The 21,790-nt window shown below is 41.7% G+C and overlaps 1 protein-coding gene across 1 annotated transcript in view; it reads left to right on the plus strand.

Moving 5' to 3' along the window:
• Positions 1 to 11,080: 11,080 nt before the first annotated feature.
• LOC122217713 (histone PARylation factor 1) overlaps positions 11,081 to 21,790 on the plus strand; it is a 29,227-nt gene continuing 18,517 nt past the window's right edge. Inside the window, exons 1-4 of the mRNA XM_042935093.1 lie at positions 11,081 to 11,226; positions 15,742 to 15,901; positions 18,157 to 18,346; positions 19,507 to 19,605. Coding sequence (XP_042791027.1) covers positions 11,179 to 11,226; positions 15,742 to 15,901; positions 18,157 to 18,346; positions 19,507 to 19,605 — 497 coding nt within the window. The 5' untranslated portion in view covers positions 11,081 to 11,178. The remainder of the gene's footprint in view (positions 11,227 to 15,741; positions 15,902 to 18,156; positions 18,347 to 19,506; positions 19,606 to 21,790) is intronic.

A 21,790-nucleotide genomic window follows, 5' to 3' on the forward strand; every position in this document is an offset into this window, starting at 1 on the left:
CAGATGCCAGCACCAAGCATGGGCTCTGGGATGCCAGGGCCAGCACAGTTGCCACACAACATGCTGGCCACAGCTGTGATGACAGAATGACAAGCAGACAGCAGGTTGGGGATGCCATCAAAAGTAGCAGGTTGAGGGGTGCCTGGGTGGCTCGGTCGGTTGAGTGTCCGACTTAGGCTCAGGTCATGATCTCACGGTTCGTAAGTTCAAGCCCCACATCTGGCTCTGTGCTGACAGCTTGGAGCCTGGGGTCTGCTTCAGATTCTGTGTCCCCCTCTCTCTCTGCCCCACCCCTGCTTGTGCTCTGTAAAGAATTAAAAAAAAAAAAAAAAAAAAGGAAGTAGCAGGTTGGTCCATTTGCCATCAGAACTCTCCAGGAGAGTTCACATCTGAGATCCTATCAGGTTCCCAAGAAGGAGGGAGCTAACCTTCCCCAGGAAAATAGGACTCTAGGTTTCTAATAATGGGAGCCCTTACTTTGTTGCTCCTTATTTCATCACAGGAGTCAGCCTTCTCCCTGAAGGCAATAAGATGTTCCACCTCCATCCCCAAAGACTCCCCTCTGAGATGTATTCTGAGACACTGGGATCAACCTCCGTTAAAAAACCAGAAAGAGGAAAAGGCTTATCCTCTTTTGTAACAGTATTTGGCCTCAGTATAGGCTAAAGGATGGGGAAGACTGACCAGAAAATGGAAGTCTTAACTATAACACTATATTTCTACTTAATTTCTTCTGTAAGAGGCCAGAAAAAATGGGCAGAGATCCTATATGTCCAGGCCTTTACAGCCCTCAGGGATGACCTGAACAAATATAGAACATGCACAGTGAGGAAGGGCCTTTTAGACTTGACTCTAAGGAAAAAACTCTCACAGTAGCTCCCTTTGGGCAACAACTCAAGACAGGAGAGTAACACCCTAATGCTGTCAGCTCTATCTGAGCAACTATCCACCACCCTCCCCCAACCCCACTTCCACCACCCACCCCCTACCAACCAATCTATCCTCCTTTACCAGAGTCAGGTCAAGAGAATGAGCAGCTGTGCCCCCTTCAGGAAGTGAAGGTGGGCCTCAGGGGACCACAAGAGTACATGTTTCCTTTTCAAAGTCAGATCTCAGGTAGTGCCCTAAGCACTTAGGTCAGTTTTCTGAGGATACCAGCAGATTTACTGAGGACTTCTGGAGCCTGACTCCGTCTTTTGACCTAACCTGTTAGGACCTTAAGGTCCTTCTCTCTCTGCTGCACCATGAAGGAGACATTCTGCATCTGGGCGGAAGTGCAAACTCATGCAGATGCCCTTCATGCTGTCCAGCCTAAGAGATATCTGGTAGGAATGACAGTAGTACCTCAGATAGACCCCTGTTGGAATTTTCAGCTAAGGCAGCACGGACTAGCCTTTAGGGACCACATGGTACCATGTCTTTTGGGGGACATGAAAAGATGTATCATCAAGCCAGTGAATTATGACACTATCAGGGAAATGACGCAAAAGCCAGGCAGAAATCCTGCCCTCTTCCAATCTTGCTTAGTGGAAGGGCTGAGAAAATTCACTAATGTAGACCCAGACACTCTAGAAGGGCAATTAATCCTGGGCACCCACTTCATAAGCCAGTCAGCCGCAGATAATCACAGAAAGCTCCAAAAGATCACTTTAGGCCCCAAATTCCCTTTAACCAGCTTATAGATGTGGCCTTCTCTGTCTTCAACAATTGAAATCAGGCTGAGAAGGAAAGGAAGAAACAACAAGGACAAAAGCAGGCTAGGCTTTTAGCTGTCGCCATTAGGGGACATGATACACCTCAGGGCCACCCAAACCAACCCCCAAAAGGACCACAAGATAAAGAAGCTTGTTTCTCCTGTGGGTGCCTGGACTAGTGGAAACAAGAATGCCCCCAAAGGTGCTCTACCCCCTATATGGATGCAAAGGGCACTGAAAGAGGGACTGCCCTGGGGTCCGAAGGGAGCCAAGATCTGATCCCTCACCAGTTATGGCTCTAAGTGACTGATGAGGCCCAAGTTTCCTAGAGGTCCCAACAAAGACCATCAATATTCCAAGGGAAGAACCATGGGTAACTCTTGAAGTGGCAGGTAAGCCTGTCAGATTTCTGATGTACTCAGGAACCACATATTGAGTCATTTCCCATTCAGGACCCCTGACCTCCAAAGCACAGTCTATTATTGGGTTAGAGGGAAAGCAAAAATCAAAATACTTCACCCAACCCCTACTTTGTTCATGGGGAAATTATCTTGTAACTCATAATAAGTTCCTGGTCATGCCAGAATGCTCAAGCTCTATTGGGAAGGGATTTAATTCTTTCTTTCTTTTTCAAGTTTTATTTAAATTCCAAATAGTTAACATACAATGTACTATTAGTTTCAGGTGTAGAAATTAATGACTCAACGCTTATATACAACACCGGGTGCTCATCACAATAATTGCACTCCTTAATTCCCATCACCTAGTCAACCCATCCCCACCCCCCACTGTAGTAATCAGTTTGTTCTCTACAGTTAAGAATCTATTTCTTGGTTTGCCTCTCATTTTCCCCCACTATATTTATTTTGTTTCTTAAATTCCACATATGAATGAAATCGTATGTTATTTGTCTTTCTCTGACTGACTTATTGTCAGTCCACGTTGTTGTAAATGGCAAGATTTCATTCTTTTTAATGACTAACCTTCCATTGTGTGTGTGTGTGTGTGTGTGTGTGTGTGTGTGTGTGTATCATATCTTCTTTACCCATTCATCAGTCAATGGACATTTGGGCTTTGGGCTCTTTCATAATTTGGCTATTGTTGATAGTGCTGCTATAAACATCGGGGTGCATGTATCTGGGAAGGGATTTCTTATTCACCCTTGGAGCTACTCTCAACCTCCCAGAAACAAGGGCCCTCTTCCCAGTTAGCTTGCATCCCCCTCTGCTCCCACTCAAGGAAGACCCTCCTGATAATATTACCCACAAATCTGGGACCAAGTTAATCCCCAGATGTGGAACAAAGAAATTCCAAGAAAACAATATTTACAATACCTGCAAAAATCACCTTAAAGGACAAAAATACTTACCCCTGCAAATGCCAGTACCCCATTAAACCTAAAGCCCAGTGAGACCTCTAGCCCTTAATAAACAAGTTCCTAAAACATGGCCTTCTAGTCCCTTGCCAGTCTCCCTGCAATTCTCCCAATTTTAAAACCAAACAGGGAATACTGGATGGTCCAGGACCTCTAGGCAATAAATAAGCCTGTCTTTCCTCTCCACCCTATTGGGCCTAATCCCTACACTCTTAACCCAGATATCTAAAGACACCACTTGGTTCACAGTCCTGGATCTTAAAGATGCTTTCTTTTGCATACATTTACAATGAAATCTCAGTATTTGTTTGCTTTTAAATAGACTACTCTATCTACCCATGTAACTCAGAAATATACCCGCACAGTCCAGCAACAGGGCTTTAGGGACAGTCCCCACCCATTTGACAATGCTCTTGTCAGAGCAGTCAGCTCACTCTAGCCACTGAGCTCTCTTGCAATACACAGATGATGAACTCATCTGTAGCCCCTCTAAGGAAGAATCAGATAAAATACCATCTAAGTTCTAAACTTCCTAGGAGAACGAGGGTATAAAGTTGCCCCGACAAAGGCCCATTATTTCCAAAGAGGAGTATCTTATTTGGGGGATGTTCTGACGCTGGGAAGGTGGGTACTTTCTGTGAAGTACAATGAAATTATATTGCATGTAGGCCCACCACAAACAAAAAAGCAGCTTAGAATGTTTCTGGGGATGGCAGGCTTGTGCCAAATCTGGATTCCAAGGTTTGGACGGATAGCCAAGCCCTTGTATAAGGGTTTAAAGGGGCCAGACGCTGACCTGCTTAAATGTACAAGAAAACACAAGAGGCTTTTCAAAAAATAAAAGCCTGCTCACAACAGCCCTTGCACAGAAAATTCCTAACCTTAAAAAGCCCTTCACATTGTTTGTGGCTGAAAGGCAAGGGGTGGCCCTGGGTGTACTTATTCAAAACTTAGGACCAACCCCACAACCAGTGGCCTATTTTTCTAACAACTGGACACAGTGGCAGCCAGATGGCCGGGGTACCTGAGGGCAGTCACTGCCCACTGCACTTCTGGTAGAGGAAGCCACCCAGTTAACCTTAGGTCAGTCTCTGGAAGTATAAACTCCACACCAGTTACGGGGAGCCCTAGATATTAAAAGAAATATTGGCTAACAGGAGGGCACCTTACTTTGGTATCTGGCTTTACTCGAGAGGTGACCTTTAAACTATGTCGAATTCTTAACCTGGCTACTCTCCTGCCACGCAAAGGAGGTGAAAACTTACTCCTGTGTGGAAACCACAGAACAGGTCTACTCCAGTAAGCCAGATTTAAAACACCAACCTTTGATAACGTAGACAATATATGATTTATTGATGGCAGCAGTTTTTTAAAAGGGATTAAAGGAGCCAGACCTTTACCAGGTAGACTTTCACCAGGTCATAGAAGCAGGAGATCTGTCCCCAATACATTGGCACAAAAGGCTGAACTTATTGCCTTCACTAGAGCCTTACAACTAGGAAAGGACAAAAGAGCTAACATCTACACTGACTGTAAGTATGCCTTTCTTCTTCTCCATGTTTGTGTTACCATTTGGAAAGAAAAGGGGCTTTTAACTGCCAAATACTCCCCCCGTACAACATCACCAAGTGATCCTTGATCTCTTAAGCAGTACAGGAGCCTCCAGAAGTGGCCATAATCCAATGCAGGGGTCATCAAAAGGGAAACACTGATATTATTGCAGGAAACAATTGAGCAGACAATGAGGCTAAAAATGGAGTCCTGGCAGCACTCCCAATACAGGCAGCCTTACTCCCTCACGGGCCAATCCTCCAACAAAGGCCCCAATGTACAGAAAGGAAAATAACTGGGCTCAGCAGAAAGGCTACCAACTAGATCCTAAGGGATGGTGGACACAAGGCCAAAAGGTAATGCTTCCCTAGGCATCACAATGGAAAATTATCAAGGGAACACACAACTTCTTTCATTTGGGAAGAGATGCATTAACCTCCTTAGTTGATAGAGTCTTTTTAGGAATTGGCATGTCACAGGTTATCAAGGAAGAGTTATCACCAGGGCCTGTGATCTATGTTATAAGAACACCTCTGGAGGAGGGCTTAGACCATCTCCCACTTCTCCAGCCCATCCAAAGGCGAGGCACACACCCCAAAGAGGGCTGGAAGATAGACTTCACACAAATGCTCCCATCTCAGGGATATAAATACCTCCTGGTCTTTGTGGACACCCTCACTGGTTGGATAAAGCCTTATCCTACTAGAACAGAAAAAGTCCAAGAGGTATTAAAAGTCCTATTAAAGGAAATTATCCTGTGCTTTGGGCTTCCAAAGTCTCCATAGAGTGATAATAGCCCATCCTTTATTGCAAAGCTTACTCAACAATTGTTTTTTGCTTTGAGAATTCATTACCACCTCCATGCTGCCTGGAGATTCCAATCCTCAGGAAAGGTTGGCTGATTTAATCAAACCCCTTAAAACAATCTTGGCCAAACTGCCAGGAAACCTCAGAATCCTTGACAAAACTCATGCCCATAGCCTTCTTGAGAATGAGAATGGCCTCAAAAAGAGTCCTCCAACTTAACGCCTTTGAAATGCTGTATGGGAGAGCTTTCTTTACAGCAGATCTGCTGCTTGATTCAGAAACGCATGGACTTATAAAACATTTAATCGATCTAGGACAGATACAGCAGGGTATCATAAACTATAGCAACAAAGTTTTGCTCATGCCTAAGAAAGAGCCTGTCCTTGCCCAGACCAGGCCAGGGGACAAGGGACATGATTTTATTAAAAACTTGGTGGAAGTGCTCACTTTCAGATCAATTAGACCCCAAATGAAAGGGGCTCTGCCAGGTCCCAATGCTAAGGACTTTTTCGCACCCTAACAGCAGTGAAGCTTCAAGGTGTAACTAGCTGGGTTAGTTTGTATAGAATAAAACCAGTGGCTCCAGGCTCCCCACAACCAAAGACTAAAGAAATTCCATCCTATTCCTAAGCCTGTGGAAGATCTACATGACATCTTCAAAAAGGTAAGTGGTTGACATCTTACTATGAATATTTGTTTTGTATTGTTAGCTATTGCCTTGATTTTTCTTTTACTGCTTCTCCTCATTGCAAACCTTTGCCTACATGGACCTTTAAATTGATTTCCTTGTTAATCCTCAGACATAGTCCTAAAAATCACATTTTATCTTATTCTCACCACCACTCTAACTTGCACAGGTTCACAGGAGTAGAGGGAAAACTCTCTCATAAATCTTTCCAACATAATCATCTCCCAGGGGAATAACCTTTCCAGCTGTTAGATCTGCCATTTACATTCTCAAGAAGACACTTCTTACACCTTGTTTTATCTCATTCATTCTCCCAGTATAACTCTCCTCTAAAAAAAACTATACTGGGCCTAGTTCTCTTCCCCTAGAAGAGATGCTTGTTGACCCAAATTGGAACATGTGTGGACTTATCCACTCTCATTACTTGAGACATCTCAGGAATTAGTCCCTGATTTTACTTAAGTTCTGAGTCCATGCTGCCAAATAACATCACAGACAAATCCAAAAGATAGGTCACCTGCAAATAACACCACCTCCTCACAGGATAACTCAAGATTCTTGGACCATCAAATCATTTCCAATATCTCAGTTTAATGTGCTGAGTACAAAACGTAGTATGCTTGCTAAGAAAATTAAAATAATGCAGATTGTGATACCACCCAGTGGACTTGTGCCAGATCCGGCTATCCACATGAAACCCCAATATTATACCCATGTTTTAGATCATGGCCCACGTGGACACCATTCCACATTGACGACGATTCCAATTTTACCCTTCTCAATTACGTTTATATGTTCCCTGGAATAAAAGGAGAACTTCTCCACCCCCCACTGCATACACAATAACTATTCCAGGTGGGTCCTGCAGCTCCAGAATCTGGAAATAGTGAGTTATCCAATAACCTTACATGCCCCTCCCAATTATCTCCTTATCTGTGGACATCCTTCTCACAACCCACAGGAGCCAATCTTTACCCAACCCGTATTGGCCTGAGGATTTCTTTGTATTGATAACCTCAAACATTGGGGCAGTTACACACCGGGGTATGTGGTTCCCCCAGGAGTCTGTAATTCTACCTGATCCCACATTAAAGCCTGAAGGGCAACAGCCCTTGTATTGGCTGGAATAGCAGGTACCCTTGTTGCTAGCCCCTTGCGGGAGATTTGGGTTTTTTTTTTGTTTTGGTTTTGTTTTTTTTTTTAATTTTTTAATTTTTTTTTTTTAACGTTTATTTATTTTTGAGACAGAGAGAGACAGAGCATGAACGGGGGAGGGTCAGAGAGAGGGAGACACAGAATCCGAAACAGGCTCCAGGCTCTGAGCTGTCAGCACAGAGCCCAACGCGGGGCTCGAACTCACGGACCGTGAGATCATGACCTGAGCCGAAGTCGGCCGCTTAACTGACTGAGCCACCCAGGCGCCCCCCTTGTGGGAGATTTGTATACCATGAAACCACTCTTCAAAATCTGATAGCAATGTTAGATAAACTCACTTTCACCACTGCATCCACTTGCTCAGATCTCTCCAAGCCACACCAATCTTTGGCCAGTGTGGTTCTGGACAACAGGCTGGTTTTGGATTACTTACCGGCTGAACAAGGCGTGGTATGTGTTGTCATTAACAGAATATGTCGCACTTACGCCAACAGCACTGGACAGATGGAAGACAACATCTGAAAATTATATGACCAAGCCAAAAGGCTCCATCAAATGACCAAAGCAGCTGATACTTCTAGTGGTATTTGGAATGCTGTATGTGAGGTGCTTCCATCTATACCCTGGTTCTTGCCCTTTTTAGGTCCACTAGTGGCTATATTGTCACTTTTATTTCTTGGACCTTGTTTGTTTAACTTTCTTGTCATATTTGTCTTTTCCAGACTCCAACAATCTCACCTCCAGATGATGATGTACCAGGCATTCCAACCTATATCCCCCATGAAGATGAAGCCTACCAGCACCCCCTTGAACAATCTACAGCTTCCTTCTACTCCACTGTCCTTCCAGGTTTCCTAAAACCCAGATAGCAAGGACTTCTGGAGCCCTCTGGCAGGGTCAATGCCCCATACCAGCATGAAGTAGTTACATAAGATGGATTGTCACCCATTTTCCCTTGAAAGATTTTGAGGGCCCAGAGGGCCCTTGAGGGGGGAATTCCAGAGTAGGCAGGTAGTTAGACTTTCCCAGGATGCCTGGAGGCCAGCAAAAGAGAAGTCAAGGCCCTTTATCAGAAAAGTTAGCAACCTGTCCTGGTAGCATTCCACAAACAAAGCCACAAGGAGCTAGATCAAACCAGACAGACCCAAGATAAAGAAGGCCGGAGACCCTGACCAAGTAAGGGAGAAAAGACATGAAACCTTGCTCCCCAAAAATCCCCTACCCAGGTAATAAATATTCCACACCTTAGTTAACAACTGTCAATAAAGGATAGAGACCAGTCCTGGGGAGGCAGCTCTCCCTGAGGCTGCCCACCCTCACATCTCCAGAGTGTACTGTCTCTTTTATAGACTCTTCACTTGTGCCACTCAACCAATGTGTCTGGTCCATCCTTGAATTCTTTTCCTGCAATGAGACCAAGAGCTTCCAGCAACATCCTGGGCATGGGCTAGGCAGAGGCCTCAGGGCCCAGAGATCTCCCCAGTTCACCCAGCAACATATTGATGCAGCAAACTTCATTGTTGTCTTATTTTAAGGAATTGCCACAGCCACCCCGACCTTCAACAGCCACTACCCTGATCCATCAGCAGCCATCAACATTGAGGCAAGACCCTCCACCAGCAAAAAGATTCCACTCAAAGCTCAGATGATAGTTAGCATTTTTTAGTAATAAAATATTTTAAATGAAGGGGTGTACATTTTTTTGACATCATACTATTCCATATTTAGTAGACTATAGTATGGTATAAACCTAACTTTATATGCACTGGAAAACCGGAAAATTCATTTGACTCACTTTATTGTGATATTTGCTTTATTGCCATGGTCTGGAACCAAACCCAAAGTATCTCCAAGGCATGCCTATATAATAAAAGAATAATAATAATTTGATATCAGGGTTTCTGGGTGGCTCAGTTAAGAGTCTGACTTCAGCTCAGGTCATGATCTCCTGGGTTTGTGAGTTTGAGGCCTGCATTGGTCTCTCTGTTCTCAGCATAGAGCTTGCTTTGGATGCTCTGTCTCCCTCCCACAATTGCACACACACACTTTCTCTCTCTCTCAAAAATAAACATTAAAAAAACCCAAAATAATAATTTGATATATTTGTCTAATTAAATCCAGAAAATTATCCGGAAAGTAGAACAAGAAGAAAAAGGAGATAGAAAATAGAACAGACAAATAAGAAAAAACATCATTCAAGAAGGTCAAACATCTGAATAACGAATTTCCGAAAAAGAAGACATACAATGAGGGAGGGGGACGATAGAGAAAATTAGCCATAGATAACACCAGAAAAATCTCCAGAACCGAGACATATGTCTCAAGATCAAATACAACCTACCAAATACCAGCTCCATAAAAATGAGGAAACACCTATAACCAAGATACGTGATGGTGTCTGAGAACAGTGGGAATAAAGAGAAAATCCTAAAACTTGAGATGAAACAAAACAGAAACAGGTTACACATAAAGAAATTACTTGAGGATGAAGTAGGTAAATGTCTCCCTATTCTTTGATTTTAGCACAGTGAGACTGATTTTTACACTGTGACTTCCAGAATTATAAGATAATAAATTTGTGTTTTTAAAAAATGAAAGAAAGTTACCTATAAAGAATAGGAATCATCAGGTAATGACAAACATCGTGAAGCAAGGCCTCTAATATTCTGACTAAAAATTATTTTCAACAGAGAATTCTAGACTCAGCCAGAATAAAGACAGTACAGACATGCGAGGTCTAATGAAAAGGGGGAGGGAATCACTCACGGAGGATAGGTTCCACAAAGCTATGGTATAAAATCAAGAAAAGGGAAGATAGACATTCAGGAAATAGAGAATCCTTTCAGGAATGAGGCAGAAGACCTGCCAGAATGGCAGCACTGGAGGAGGCACCAGGAGATCATTTGCATGCAGTGCCTCTCAAACTTTGATGTGCACACGCATCAATGGGGGATCTTGATGAAATGCGGATTCTGATTCGGTAAGTGTGGGATTCTGAATTTAAGTTCATTTATCTTTTAGAGAAAGTAAGTGTGCGATTCTGAATTTTTTTAAAGTTCATTTATTTTTGAGAGAGAGAGAGAGAGAGAGAGAGAGAGAGAGGAAATGCACACCTGGGAGCAGGGGAGGAGCAGAGAGAGTGGGAGAGAATCTCAAGCAGGCTGTGGCCTGTCAGCATGGACCTGGATCCCACAAACCGTGAGATTATGACTTGAGCCAAAACCAAGAGTCAAAGGCTTAATTGACTCAGCCACTCAGGCACCCTAGGTCCCGAATTTTTAACAAGCTCTCCTCAAAATGCTGTTGATGCTCCTGGGGGTACACTTTGCATAGCAGGGTGTAGAGAACACAATCCAAATTGTAAGAAAGAATAAGAGAAACTGATTTCCTTCTGAGAGATAATTGAGAATAAGAGTTACTGTTAGGTAGCAATAGTATAGTGGAGAAGGTAGAGAGATGGAAAAGAGGAAGACAACATTTAATGCTTTAAATAAATATAAATCAAGGAAAAACGAGGGTTTGGGTGATGGCAGTGCCATACATCCAGCCTTGACACTAGTAAACACCTAAAAAGGAAGTCCGGATCACCTTAACGGATCCAAATTCGGTACACTGGAGTCTCAGGAGCATCCCTGCAGCTAGTCTGCGCGACAGCAGCTTGCGCGGTGAGGCAATAAGGGTGGATATAAGCGGCACCGCCCCCCGCGCCCGGTGGGAAAGTGGGCGGGGCCTCTGCCATCCTCCTCTAGGGCCTCGCGGGGCGGGGCGGGGCAACGGCTGAGGCTTTTCCCTCTGGCGTGGCCCTGGCAGTGCAGGGTTTCTGATTGGTGTCTCTTGAACCGGAAGCAGTTGGCGGCGCTCGGAAGCAACGGCGGGACGCGGGACCCCACAGGCACTGCGACTACAGAATGGCCGGCGGCGGCGGGAAACGCAGAGCCGGCGGGGAGGGGCAGCAGGTACTGCCACAGTGGGTGTGTGAGCTCTGCCGAGCTCTCTGGGTAATAGCTAAGGCACCAAGGGGCAGCACATTGCATTTATCCAGTGGTCATTGAGTGGTTGCTGTGTGCCTGGGAACGACTGTCTGCCCCTGGCTGCTATTTCCCGCTCTGCTGGGGTTTGGACCAGAGAAGTAGTCCTTTCTCCTCTTGTGCGCTCCTCCCGGTGCTGCGGTTCCTGGGGGAAGCCGCGTAAGACAACCAGTGGTTCAGTCGTTCAGTCAGCAACATGTTGATTGGAAACTGATTATATGCCAGGCTCTGCCCGGGCGCCGCGGTTTCAGGATGAATCATGCTGCCACTGCCCCCATGTATGGCCCCCAACTTGGCACAAATGAACATTTTACTTTAACTTTTTTTGTTGTTTGGTATTGTAACGCTGCTGCGTAGAAAGTGCTGGGGAAACATTGAAGGAGGATCTGAGTCCCAGGAGGTTGTTAAGGAAATCTTTTAGGGCAACTTAAGCTGGAAATGGCTTTTTAAGGCAGAGAGAGAAAAAAGGGATAAGAAATAAAAGAGAAATAAGTGTAGAGGATGTTTGGGCACAGCGGAATTTTGCCTGACTGGAGTCTGGTAGATGGGAAAGAGGGACCTGATTATAAAGGCACTAATGGGGGCGGGGCATAAATTAAATGCAAATTCTCATCCTGTTCTACGATTTCAGAAGTTCCTTACTGCTGTAGCAATTAGGAGACTCAGGCAGGAAAGAAATGTCATTGTGATAAGGAAAGTTTTCAGAAAAATGACTCCCTCTGGATTATAAACTGGATAAAGCAGGACAGTGTTCGCTTAATTGTTAGAGGGCCTGAGCATTATTTATATTGGGTCATGCTTTCTAGGAACACAGGGGTAAAGGATGAGTGTAGCCAATGAAGACGACAGCTGCACTAAATTCTAGTTATTGGGGATTTGAGGTTACTAAATTAGTGTGTGAGGTAAGACAAAGCTGAAAAACTCTTTATCTCCCATTGAAGGTGCTATAAACTGCTTTGAGTGATAGTATTAGAAATAAAACAAAGATGAAAATGAATTTATAGAGACCATAATTAACAGTAATAGCTAGTATTTATTATCTGCTACAACTACTGTGTATTTTCACAAACAGCTTATTCCTCCTAACAAACCTGTGATATAGGTATTACATGCCCTTTTTGTAGATAAGAAAATAAGGCACAGGTTAAATGACTTCCCTAAGGTGACAGAGCTGGAAAGCAGAAGAGTCCAGAGTCAACCCAGGCAACCTAACCATTAGGCAAAACTGTCTTTCAGCAAGGTAGATTAGGGCTTTTCTTTCTAACATCTTAAGTTTGAGCCAGTCTTTGAAAGCATAACCAAAGACTGCTGTGAAAACATAAGGGAGGATAGGTCAGGACTTGATATGTTCCTTATTTATTTATTTATTTATTTATTTATTAAGTGAGAGAGAGACAGAGCTTGAGCAAGGGAGGAGCAGAGGGAGAAGCAGACACAGAATCTGAAGCAGGCTCCAGGTTCTGAGCTGTCAGCACAAAGACCAGGCAGGGCTTGAACTCACGAACTGCCAGATCATGACCTGAGCCAGAGTCCAACGCTTAACTGACTGAGCCACCCAGGTGCCCATATGTTCTTACTCTTTTGTATGTAATTGGAGAAGCAGCATAAAGTGGATGAATCTGTGCTCTGGAGCCAGCTGATCTGGGTTTAACCGTTCTACTTTCAGTTAGGGATGTAAGGGAAGTTACTTCATTTTTCTCATTTGTAAAATGTGGATAATAGTATCTAGCTCATAAGGCAATTGTGAGGATTGAATGAGTTACTTTATAGAAAGTGCATAGAACAGTGACTTGGCACATGGTAAGTGCATGATAAGTTTCGTTTATTATTTATTATTTTTACTGTTATCTTTACTATTATTATCAACATTCATTTCTGCATCCATATTTCTTTTTTAACGTATTTAAATGTTTATTTATGTAGAGATATAGCAAGCAGGGGAGGGGCAGAGAGAGGAGGAGGGATTCCCAAGCAGGCTCCACACTGTCAGCATGGAGCCCGATGTGGGGCCCGAACTCAGGAACTGCAAGACCATGACCCAAGCCAAAATCAAGAGTCGAACATTCAACCAACTGGGCCACCCAGGCACCCCTTCTTTTCTTTTTTAATGTTTACTCGTTAAAAAAAAATTTTGCTTTTGAGAGAGCATGCACTTGCGGGGGAGGGGCAGAGAAAAGGAGACAGAGTTCCAAGCAGGCTACACGCTGACCAGTGCAGAGCCCAGTGTGGAGCTCCAGCTCATGAACCATGAGATCATGACCTAAGCCGAGATCAAGAGTCAGACAGACTCTTAATCGACTGAGTCACCCAGGCACCCCTAAACGTTTATTCATTTTTGAGAGAGTGCAGGAGCAAGGGAGGAGCCGACAGGGGGGACAAAGGATCCAAATCGAGCTCTGCACTGACAGCAGAGAGGCCAAGTGTGGGGTTAGAACTCATGAACCATGAGATAATGACCTGAGCTGAAATCAGATGCTTAACCAGCTGAGCCACCCAGGTGCTCCTTGATGCATATTTCAATAGCCTTTTTCTTCAATTTAAATTGTTTTATGACCGGGGCCCCTGGGTGGCTCAGTCGGTTAAGCATCCGACTTCGGCTCAGGTCATGATCTCGCGGTCCGTGAGTTCGAGCCCCACATCAGGCTCTGTGCTGACAGCTCAGAGCCTGTTGCAGATTCTGTGTCTCCCTCTCTCTCTGACTCTCCCCCGTTCATGCTGTCTCTCCCTGTCTCAAAAATAAATAAACGTTAAAAAAAAATTATTTGTCAATGCATGGTCCTCTTTACCTTATTTAATAATAATATAAAAAATATCTGTGAACCCTTTGCCCTACCCAAGAACTAAAACACAATAGCTATACTTGTGTTCATCATCTATCTTTTCTGCCTGGCTTCCTGTCACCCCTATTTATGTAGCTACCATCCTCAATTTTATGTTTTGTCTTGCCTTCTTTTTATAGCTTTATCTCAAACTTATTTATTGTTTTTGAGTGTCATAAAAAGGCTATCATGCTGCATATAAACTTCAAGGACTTTTTTCTTTCATTCAACATTAAGACTGATCTATATTCTGTGTGACTATATTTTTCTTTTCACTAAGCAGAATATTCCACTGTTTGAAGTCCTATAACCTTACATCCTCATGTCAATAGGCATTTTCATTTGTTGCGTTTCCTACTCTTAGAAACAGCGCTATCAAGAACTTTTTTTTAAATGTTTATTTTGAGAGAGCAAGTACATGTCTGTGCATGAGCAGGGGAGGGAGGGAGGGAGGGAGGGAGGGAGAGAGAGAGAGAGAGAGAGAGAGAGAGAGAGAGAGAGAGAGAGAGAATTCCAAGCAGGCTGCACGCAGCCCCATCAGGACTGGAACTCACAAACTGTAAGATCATGACCTGAGTTGAAATCAAGAGTTGGACACGTAACCGACTGAGCCGGCCCAAGAACATTCTTGTGTGTGTCAACTGATTCATAAATAAATTTTATAGACTTTGATACATAAAGTAACATCAATAAACTTGAGCCTACTGAGAAAATAAAATCTGAGAAATGTCTAGGTTAGAATTTCTCAGCCTTGCACTATGAACATTTTGAACCTGGTAAGTGTTTGTTAAGGGAGCTGACCCTGTGCATTGTAGAATGCTTAACAGCATCCCTGGCCTCTATTCCACTGAATGTCAGTGGCACCCTATCCTAAATTTATGACTAAGTGTGTCCCCTGGGAGGCAAAATCGCTCCTAATTGAAAAGCACTGATACAGGTGGAAAGGAAGAATAAAAAGAAACTTAATCCAAAAAGAAAGGATCGAGGTTCCTAGAAAGAAAAAAACTGCTACTGAGAAAACTAAAGATACGTAACCTTCAACTAAGCATAACCTCCAACTAACCATAACCTTTATGGAAATTCATCAAGTAGACATTATAAAACCTACCATACTTACATAATGACCATATTGCAGGGATATTAAAAGATGAGTGTCATAACTTAGTCCTGGTATTAAAGACCTTTTTCTGAAATGTTTTAACTAGTAAATCCCCTTTTATCTAATTATTTCTGCAGTTGGCTTCCGGTGTGATCACTGAATCTACTTAAAGGGCATGATGACCTATTTACCCAAAGAAGGCAAAACCTTCCTATTCCTTATTCCCCTTCCTATTCTTTACCTTTTATACTTTTTTTTTTTTATTTTCTGTATTTCCATTATCTTAGAGAAATATACTTAAAGACTTAATGTGTGTATCCTTCTTGACCGCTGTATATTATAAACTGTTTTCCTTTTTTCTTTGCCCAAAAGAATCTCTAGATTTTATTCAGAAATACCATTTGTAGAGTTTTAAGGAAAATGTATATCTCAGAGTTGGGTGAACAGAAATGAGCAATATTGTTATGCAAGGAAAGCTGCCAAAATTACTTTTGGAGAAACAAAGTTTTGTATACTGACTTTCAGTGTGAAAACACAGTTGATGTGAAGAAGAGTAAATCCTGTGAAGCTGATGTCTCCAGTGACCTTCGACAAGAAGTAGAAAATCATTATAAGCTTTCTCTGCCTGAAGATTTCTATCACTTCTGGAAGTTCTGTGAAGAGCTTGATCCTGAAAAGCCAGCTGGTGAGTTGCTCCAGAATCATTCTGCTTCTCCGAGTGGAAAAGACAGTAGGAAACTGGAGCAAGGATCTAAACAGTTCATTGAAAAGGAACTTTTTCAAAGATATTTCTAAGAGAAATAGAAAAATAATGCTATAATATGTGACTATCCCCTGTTATACTGGCAAAGGTAAACAATTTCACAACATGCTTTGATGAGGGTTTAAAGGAAAACAAGTACTTTGATTTGTTGCAGGAGTTTTAGTATGACTTAGCAGTTCTAGGAACTTGGCGGTTAGATGAACTAAAAATGTTCATTTCAATCAAATTTATTGAAACAAAAGTGGGAAATGGCTTAAACAGTAACACATCTATCGGTGGATATTCATAGTTTTAAAAGAACAAGGTAGATTTTATATAATAAAGTATTGTGCCTAAAATATGTCAAGTGAAAAAAAAAATGTGTAGAGTATGCTACCGTTTGTATTTTTTTTTTTTTTTTTTTTTTAAGTTTATGTTGAGAGAGCACAAGCAGGGAAAGGGCAGAAAGAGGGGGAATTCCAAGCGGGCTCCACACAGCCAGCACAGAGCCAGACACAGGGTTCAAACTCACAAATTGTGAGATCATGACGTGATATCATGATCAACAGTCAGACGTTTAACCTATTGAGCCACCCAGGTGACCCCCCCCATCCCGCTTATATATATTTTTTAGAAGTCAAAGACACACGTATTCCTATGTACTTTCTCTGTGCTTATGTACTGTCTGTGAAAGAATGCACAAAAAACTGGTAATCGTGACAGAGTTACTTTTCACCATTTTGTGCTGTTTACATGTTTTAACAGGTGGGAGAGAAGCACTCCCGTATACTACTGATGGAAATGTGTATTGGTAGATAACAATTTTGGCAATATAGCAAAACACTTAAAGTGTGCAGCAACTTTTCTAAAAATATGATTGTACAACGTGTATTAGCAAAGATGTTCACTGAAGCATTGTTTAGAGGAGTAAAAAAAATTAGAAATGGTTAATGTCTCAATAATGGAATATCATACAGCTATTAAAGATTAGGAGAAAATTTTTGATAGCATGGAAAAATATTCAGAAAGTTTGAGGACAGAATGGAAAACAACCATTATAAAACAGCATGATTGTCTTTAAAATATCTATATGTTCATAGAAGGAGGAAAACCTTGTTATTGTATATCAGACTATTAACCTTGTTATAACTGGCTAATAAGATGGATGACTTTAGTTTTTTGTTACTTTAAAAATTAGCGTAGGGACACCTGGGTGGCTCAGTTGGTTAAGTGTGCCATTCTTGATTTCAGCTTAGGTCATGATCTTGCAGTTTGAGTTCGAGCCCCGCATTGGACTCTGAGCTGTCAGCATGGAACCTGCTTGGGATTCTGTCTCTCTCTCCATCTCTTTCTCTCTGCCCCTCCTCTTCCCCTCTCAAAATAAATAAACTTAAAAAAAAATCAGTGTATGCTACCCTAAGTTCCAAATAAGCTGAACTATTTTTCCCCTGAATAAACTGTTTCTATGCCTTTATTTGTATTGTCACCTCTTCCAAGAATTTTCTTCCTCTCTCAATCCCCATCTCCTTACATATCCAGGTCCTGCCTGGAGTGCTTATTCTCTCGTAAAGAAGCAACAAGGACCCATCTGATACAAAAAGATATGTTTGACATGCACACTGACTGGTTTTATTTAGCATTCTCCCTTTGTGATCTGTGGTTGGAGAAGAGATGCAATCATCCAGAATTAGGGTTGGCCAAAGGCAAGGGAATTGAGAGTGATAGTTGGCTGAGGTGTAGGAGGAAGGGAAAGGAAATGTTTTCATTAACTATATTTTTTATTAAGTAAATTATTTACCCTCCATGCACATTCACTTACTGTCCATCTTATTTCTTCCTTAATATGGGTGTGCTACAAACATTTGAGGCTAATAACAACATAGTAATGAGACAATGTAAGTACTTGAAGCTCTAATATGCCCATGAGAATACAAAACAGTCTGGCTTTGTCTAAAATAAGAGACAGCAGAAATGTTTGAAATGTAATCAGTTGTAAATTTAAGAGAGAATCTTAAATGTGAGTGCCACATTTTCATTGCTCTGATTTTTCATTATGTATGTCTTCAAATGTAACTGAAGCTCTTTGATTTTAGAAGCTCTTTTTTTTTTTAAGAAAATTTCTTAGAAATAGTTTATGAATGAAAGGCCTTTCCTGTCTGCCTTCAGAAAGTTATTGTCTCAATAAACTTACTTTATAGATTCACTTTCCACAAGCCTTGGACTTCGATTAGTGGGTCCTTATGATATCCTTGCCGGAAAACATAAAATGAAGAAAAAGTCAGCAAACCTGAATTTTAACCTTCACTGGAGATTTTACTATGATCCTCCTGAGTTCCAGACCATTATTATTGGAGATAATAAAACTCAGTTCCACATGGGGTATTTCAGGTAAAGGATCTTTTCTTCTGTAAAATACAGCTACTGGGTTGTATACATAGTATAAGAATATAAGTAGACATTCACTGGACTCAAGGTGAAGGGCATGTTTTCCTCTTTTTGGTGGATACATAGGCATTTAATGTTCTTGATAATATCATTGTAGCCTACCCTAAGATGAGTGAATTCTTCAGGGTTGAACCTCACTGGTTTTTCCTTTGTGGTTATAAACTTTTTTACCTTTTGGGTTCAGAAACACTCTTGTGGCCCAAGAAAGTTAATTTAGAGCAGCTGCCATGGCTTAAATTAGCCCTGTGCTTCCAGGGGCCATAGAAATAAGAATGTGCTATGGAGTCAGACTGGTTCTATTATCTGAGTGACCATGTGCCAGCCACCTTTAATGATTGTGATTTTCTATGACTCAGTTTCTGTTTACCCAGTTTCCTCTAGTAAGATGAGGATAATAATTGTACATACTTAATGGGATGTTAACAGGATTAAATGGATATGCAAAATGCTTAGACTATTAAGAAATAGAAGTACCTTGAGGGAGAAAAAATACCTTGGCCACTTCTATCAGTAGAGATGCTGTTTGAAGATCGACTGTGGGATAATACAGGAAGTAGAGGAAACCTGCCTAGTGAGAAGTGTGGTACTGTAGAATGCACAAAGGGCTGGGAATTGGGTTACATAGATGCTGCTTCTGGCTTTGCCATTAATTTACTAGGACCTTGGCTGAGTCACTTCACTGCTGTGTATTGGTATCCTTTATTGTAAAGTAAAATGATTTGATTATATATATGAATTGTATCTCTTTCCTTCTCATGTTTTGTAATTCTGCTTGTCCTGTTTCTTTTTGTTTCTCTACCTTTTTTCACAGACTATAAAACTAAGGTAGAGAGGATTGTGTGTAATTTCCCCTACTTTTGACAGGCAGGCCTTATTCCCCCTTTCTTTGTATTTAGATATAAAAGTAACTAGGTCCTTTAATTTTAGATCTGTTATATAAGCAAGATTTATTGGAGATATTCCTAAGAAACTTAGAGCTTAAATGTGGCAAATTTGTCCCAATTTCTTAAAGACCTGCAGACATAAATTGTCTATAGGTCTAAAATTCTATTTGCCTGATAAATGATGGGCAACTAAATTTTTAATATCTTTTGCTTACACAGGGATTCTCCTGATGAACTTCCTGTATATGTTGGTACAAATGAAGCAAAGAAAAACTGCATAATTGTTCAAAGTGGAGATAATGTGTTTGCTGCGGTCAAGTAAGAAAATTTTTTAATCCTTCTCCTATTTATAATACTTGTTTATACTTTTTGTACTGTCTCAGTCCATCACTGAGGCACATTGAGGTAACTACAAAATTTTAGATTTCAAGAGGTCACTTCCATGATGTTTGCAGATATTCTTATCCACACTTTTTTTTTTTTTTTTTTTTTTTATGTTTATTTTTGAGAGACAGAGTGTGAGCAGTGGAGGGGCAGAGAGTGGGAGACACAGAATCCCAAGCAGGCTTCAGGCTCTGAGCTGTCAGCACAGAGTCCAATGTGGGGCTTAAACCCACGAACCATGAGATCACGACCTGAGCCGAAGTCAGACATGTATCCACACTTCTATTTGGCTACTTTTCACCAAAAAAGTACCCATCTTATAAAACAAATTACTTTAAGAAAAATATTATCTAATCTTGACTTCATTAGTCCCATGGCAAAATCAAAAGATTTTTAGGCATTTTATTTTAAACACCATCACTAAGAGTCCATTAAAAGAACCCATTGTGTACAGTTCAAAGATTTAATACAGTAAAAGCAGGTGCTCATAAATTGCTGACTCACTATATTGTACACCTGAAACTAATATAACACCATACGTTAACTATACTGGAATTAAAAGAAAGTCGGGCGCTCATAAAATTTTTGGAAGGGCCAGTGGAGCCTCCAGACGTGCCAGTTGTGTGGCAGAGGTGGCTCAGCAGTGGAGTTTATAGCTGTGCCGCTGTTGGGGAGCGGTCAAGAACTGCTGCCACAGGTCGTTCTCGTCAGTCACTGTCTGTGATTGAACCTGTGGGAGTAAAAGGGCTGCCCTGCCTCCGCCTCTCAGCCCAGATAGAAGCTGAAGACCAGGCACCGACATCTCAGCTGTAGCTGCTCCTGAATAGTCTGATGCCTCTAACGAGTCACTGCTGGAAACAGACGCACAGCCTCCACCTGGTATCTGTTCTGCCTTTCAGATTTCAAGGAATTGTATCTGTTTGAGAGGAGCTAGGCCTCCTGTGGAGCCCGAGCTGAAGAGTAGTGTGGGAAATGTAGCAAGCTGTTGTGGGAAAGGGGCTTTGAATGGAGCTGCGTGAGCCAGTCCATATACTGTGCCAGCCACAGACTCGATTTGAAGCTGTCTGGCAGCAGCTGTGCAGTTTACATTGTAATAAAATGAAGAAAGCAATCTTTGTCACCTTCCATATAAATAGGTCATGTTTTGTGTGACCTCTTTTCATACCCTACTTGAAAAGACTTCTATTCCCTGTGACTCAGTAGTGCAAATTTCCAGTAACAATTGAATAACAATTCAAACTAAGTCAACAGGTGCCCTCTCTAGACTGCTGCGTGCATACTGGTATATCTGAAAGAGCAACTATATGGTGGATGTCAGAAAAAAGCTGTTTGTCTTTCTGATACCTCCCAGTTTTTTCCACAGTGTTTCTTGTTGTTTACAATTTATATATTCTTTTAAACTCTTCAGATTATTCAATTTAAATTGGTGGTATCTTTATTAGAAACTGTAGCCATTTACTTATTACCTGTCTCTTGCATTAACATACAAGTTCCATGAGGGTGGAGGCTTTTCCTTATGCACAGTACCTGCCCCACCGTAGATGCTGCATAAATAATTTATTCATTCTACAAATAATTCGGCATGCAAAAATGCAGGACTTTTCATTAGTCTTAGTAAAAATCTTTTTTTAAAGTCTGTTTATTTTGAGAGATGGTGTGAATGGGGTAGGGGCAGAGAGAGAGGGAGAGAAAGAGTCCCAAGCAGGCTCTGTGCTGTCAGCACACATCCTAATGCGGGGCTCGGACTCACAAATTATGAGAGCAAGACCTGAGCCAAAATCAAGAGTTGGGCATTAACCAACTGAGCCCTCCAGGTGCCCCATCACCTAAAATTCTTTTTTAAAAAAGAAAGATACAGTGGTAAAATAATCCAAGACTGTTCTGGTTTTTGTGGGGTTTTTTGTTTTGTTTTTTGTTTTGTTTTGTTTTAGCTTATTGGAGAACACCAAAAAGGAAACAAAAATTGGTGACAATTGTATAATTTAGGTGAAGACCAGGAACTCTTTGAGTACCTAATGTTATTTCACACAAAGAATGTTTTCTACCTTCAATAATTTATCTCAGTTTAGAAGTAAAAGGTTAGAATACTTTTCAGGTATTATAACTGTTTTAGTTTTTT

Source organism: Panthera leo, chromosome B1, assembly GCF_018350215.1.
Source record: "Panthera leo isolate Ple1 chromosome B1, P.leo_Ple1_pat1.1, whole genome shotgun sequence".
Lineage (NCBI taxonomy): Eukaryota > Metazoa > Chordata > Mammalia > Carnivora > Felidae > Panthera > Panthera leo.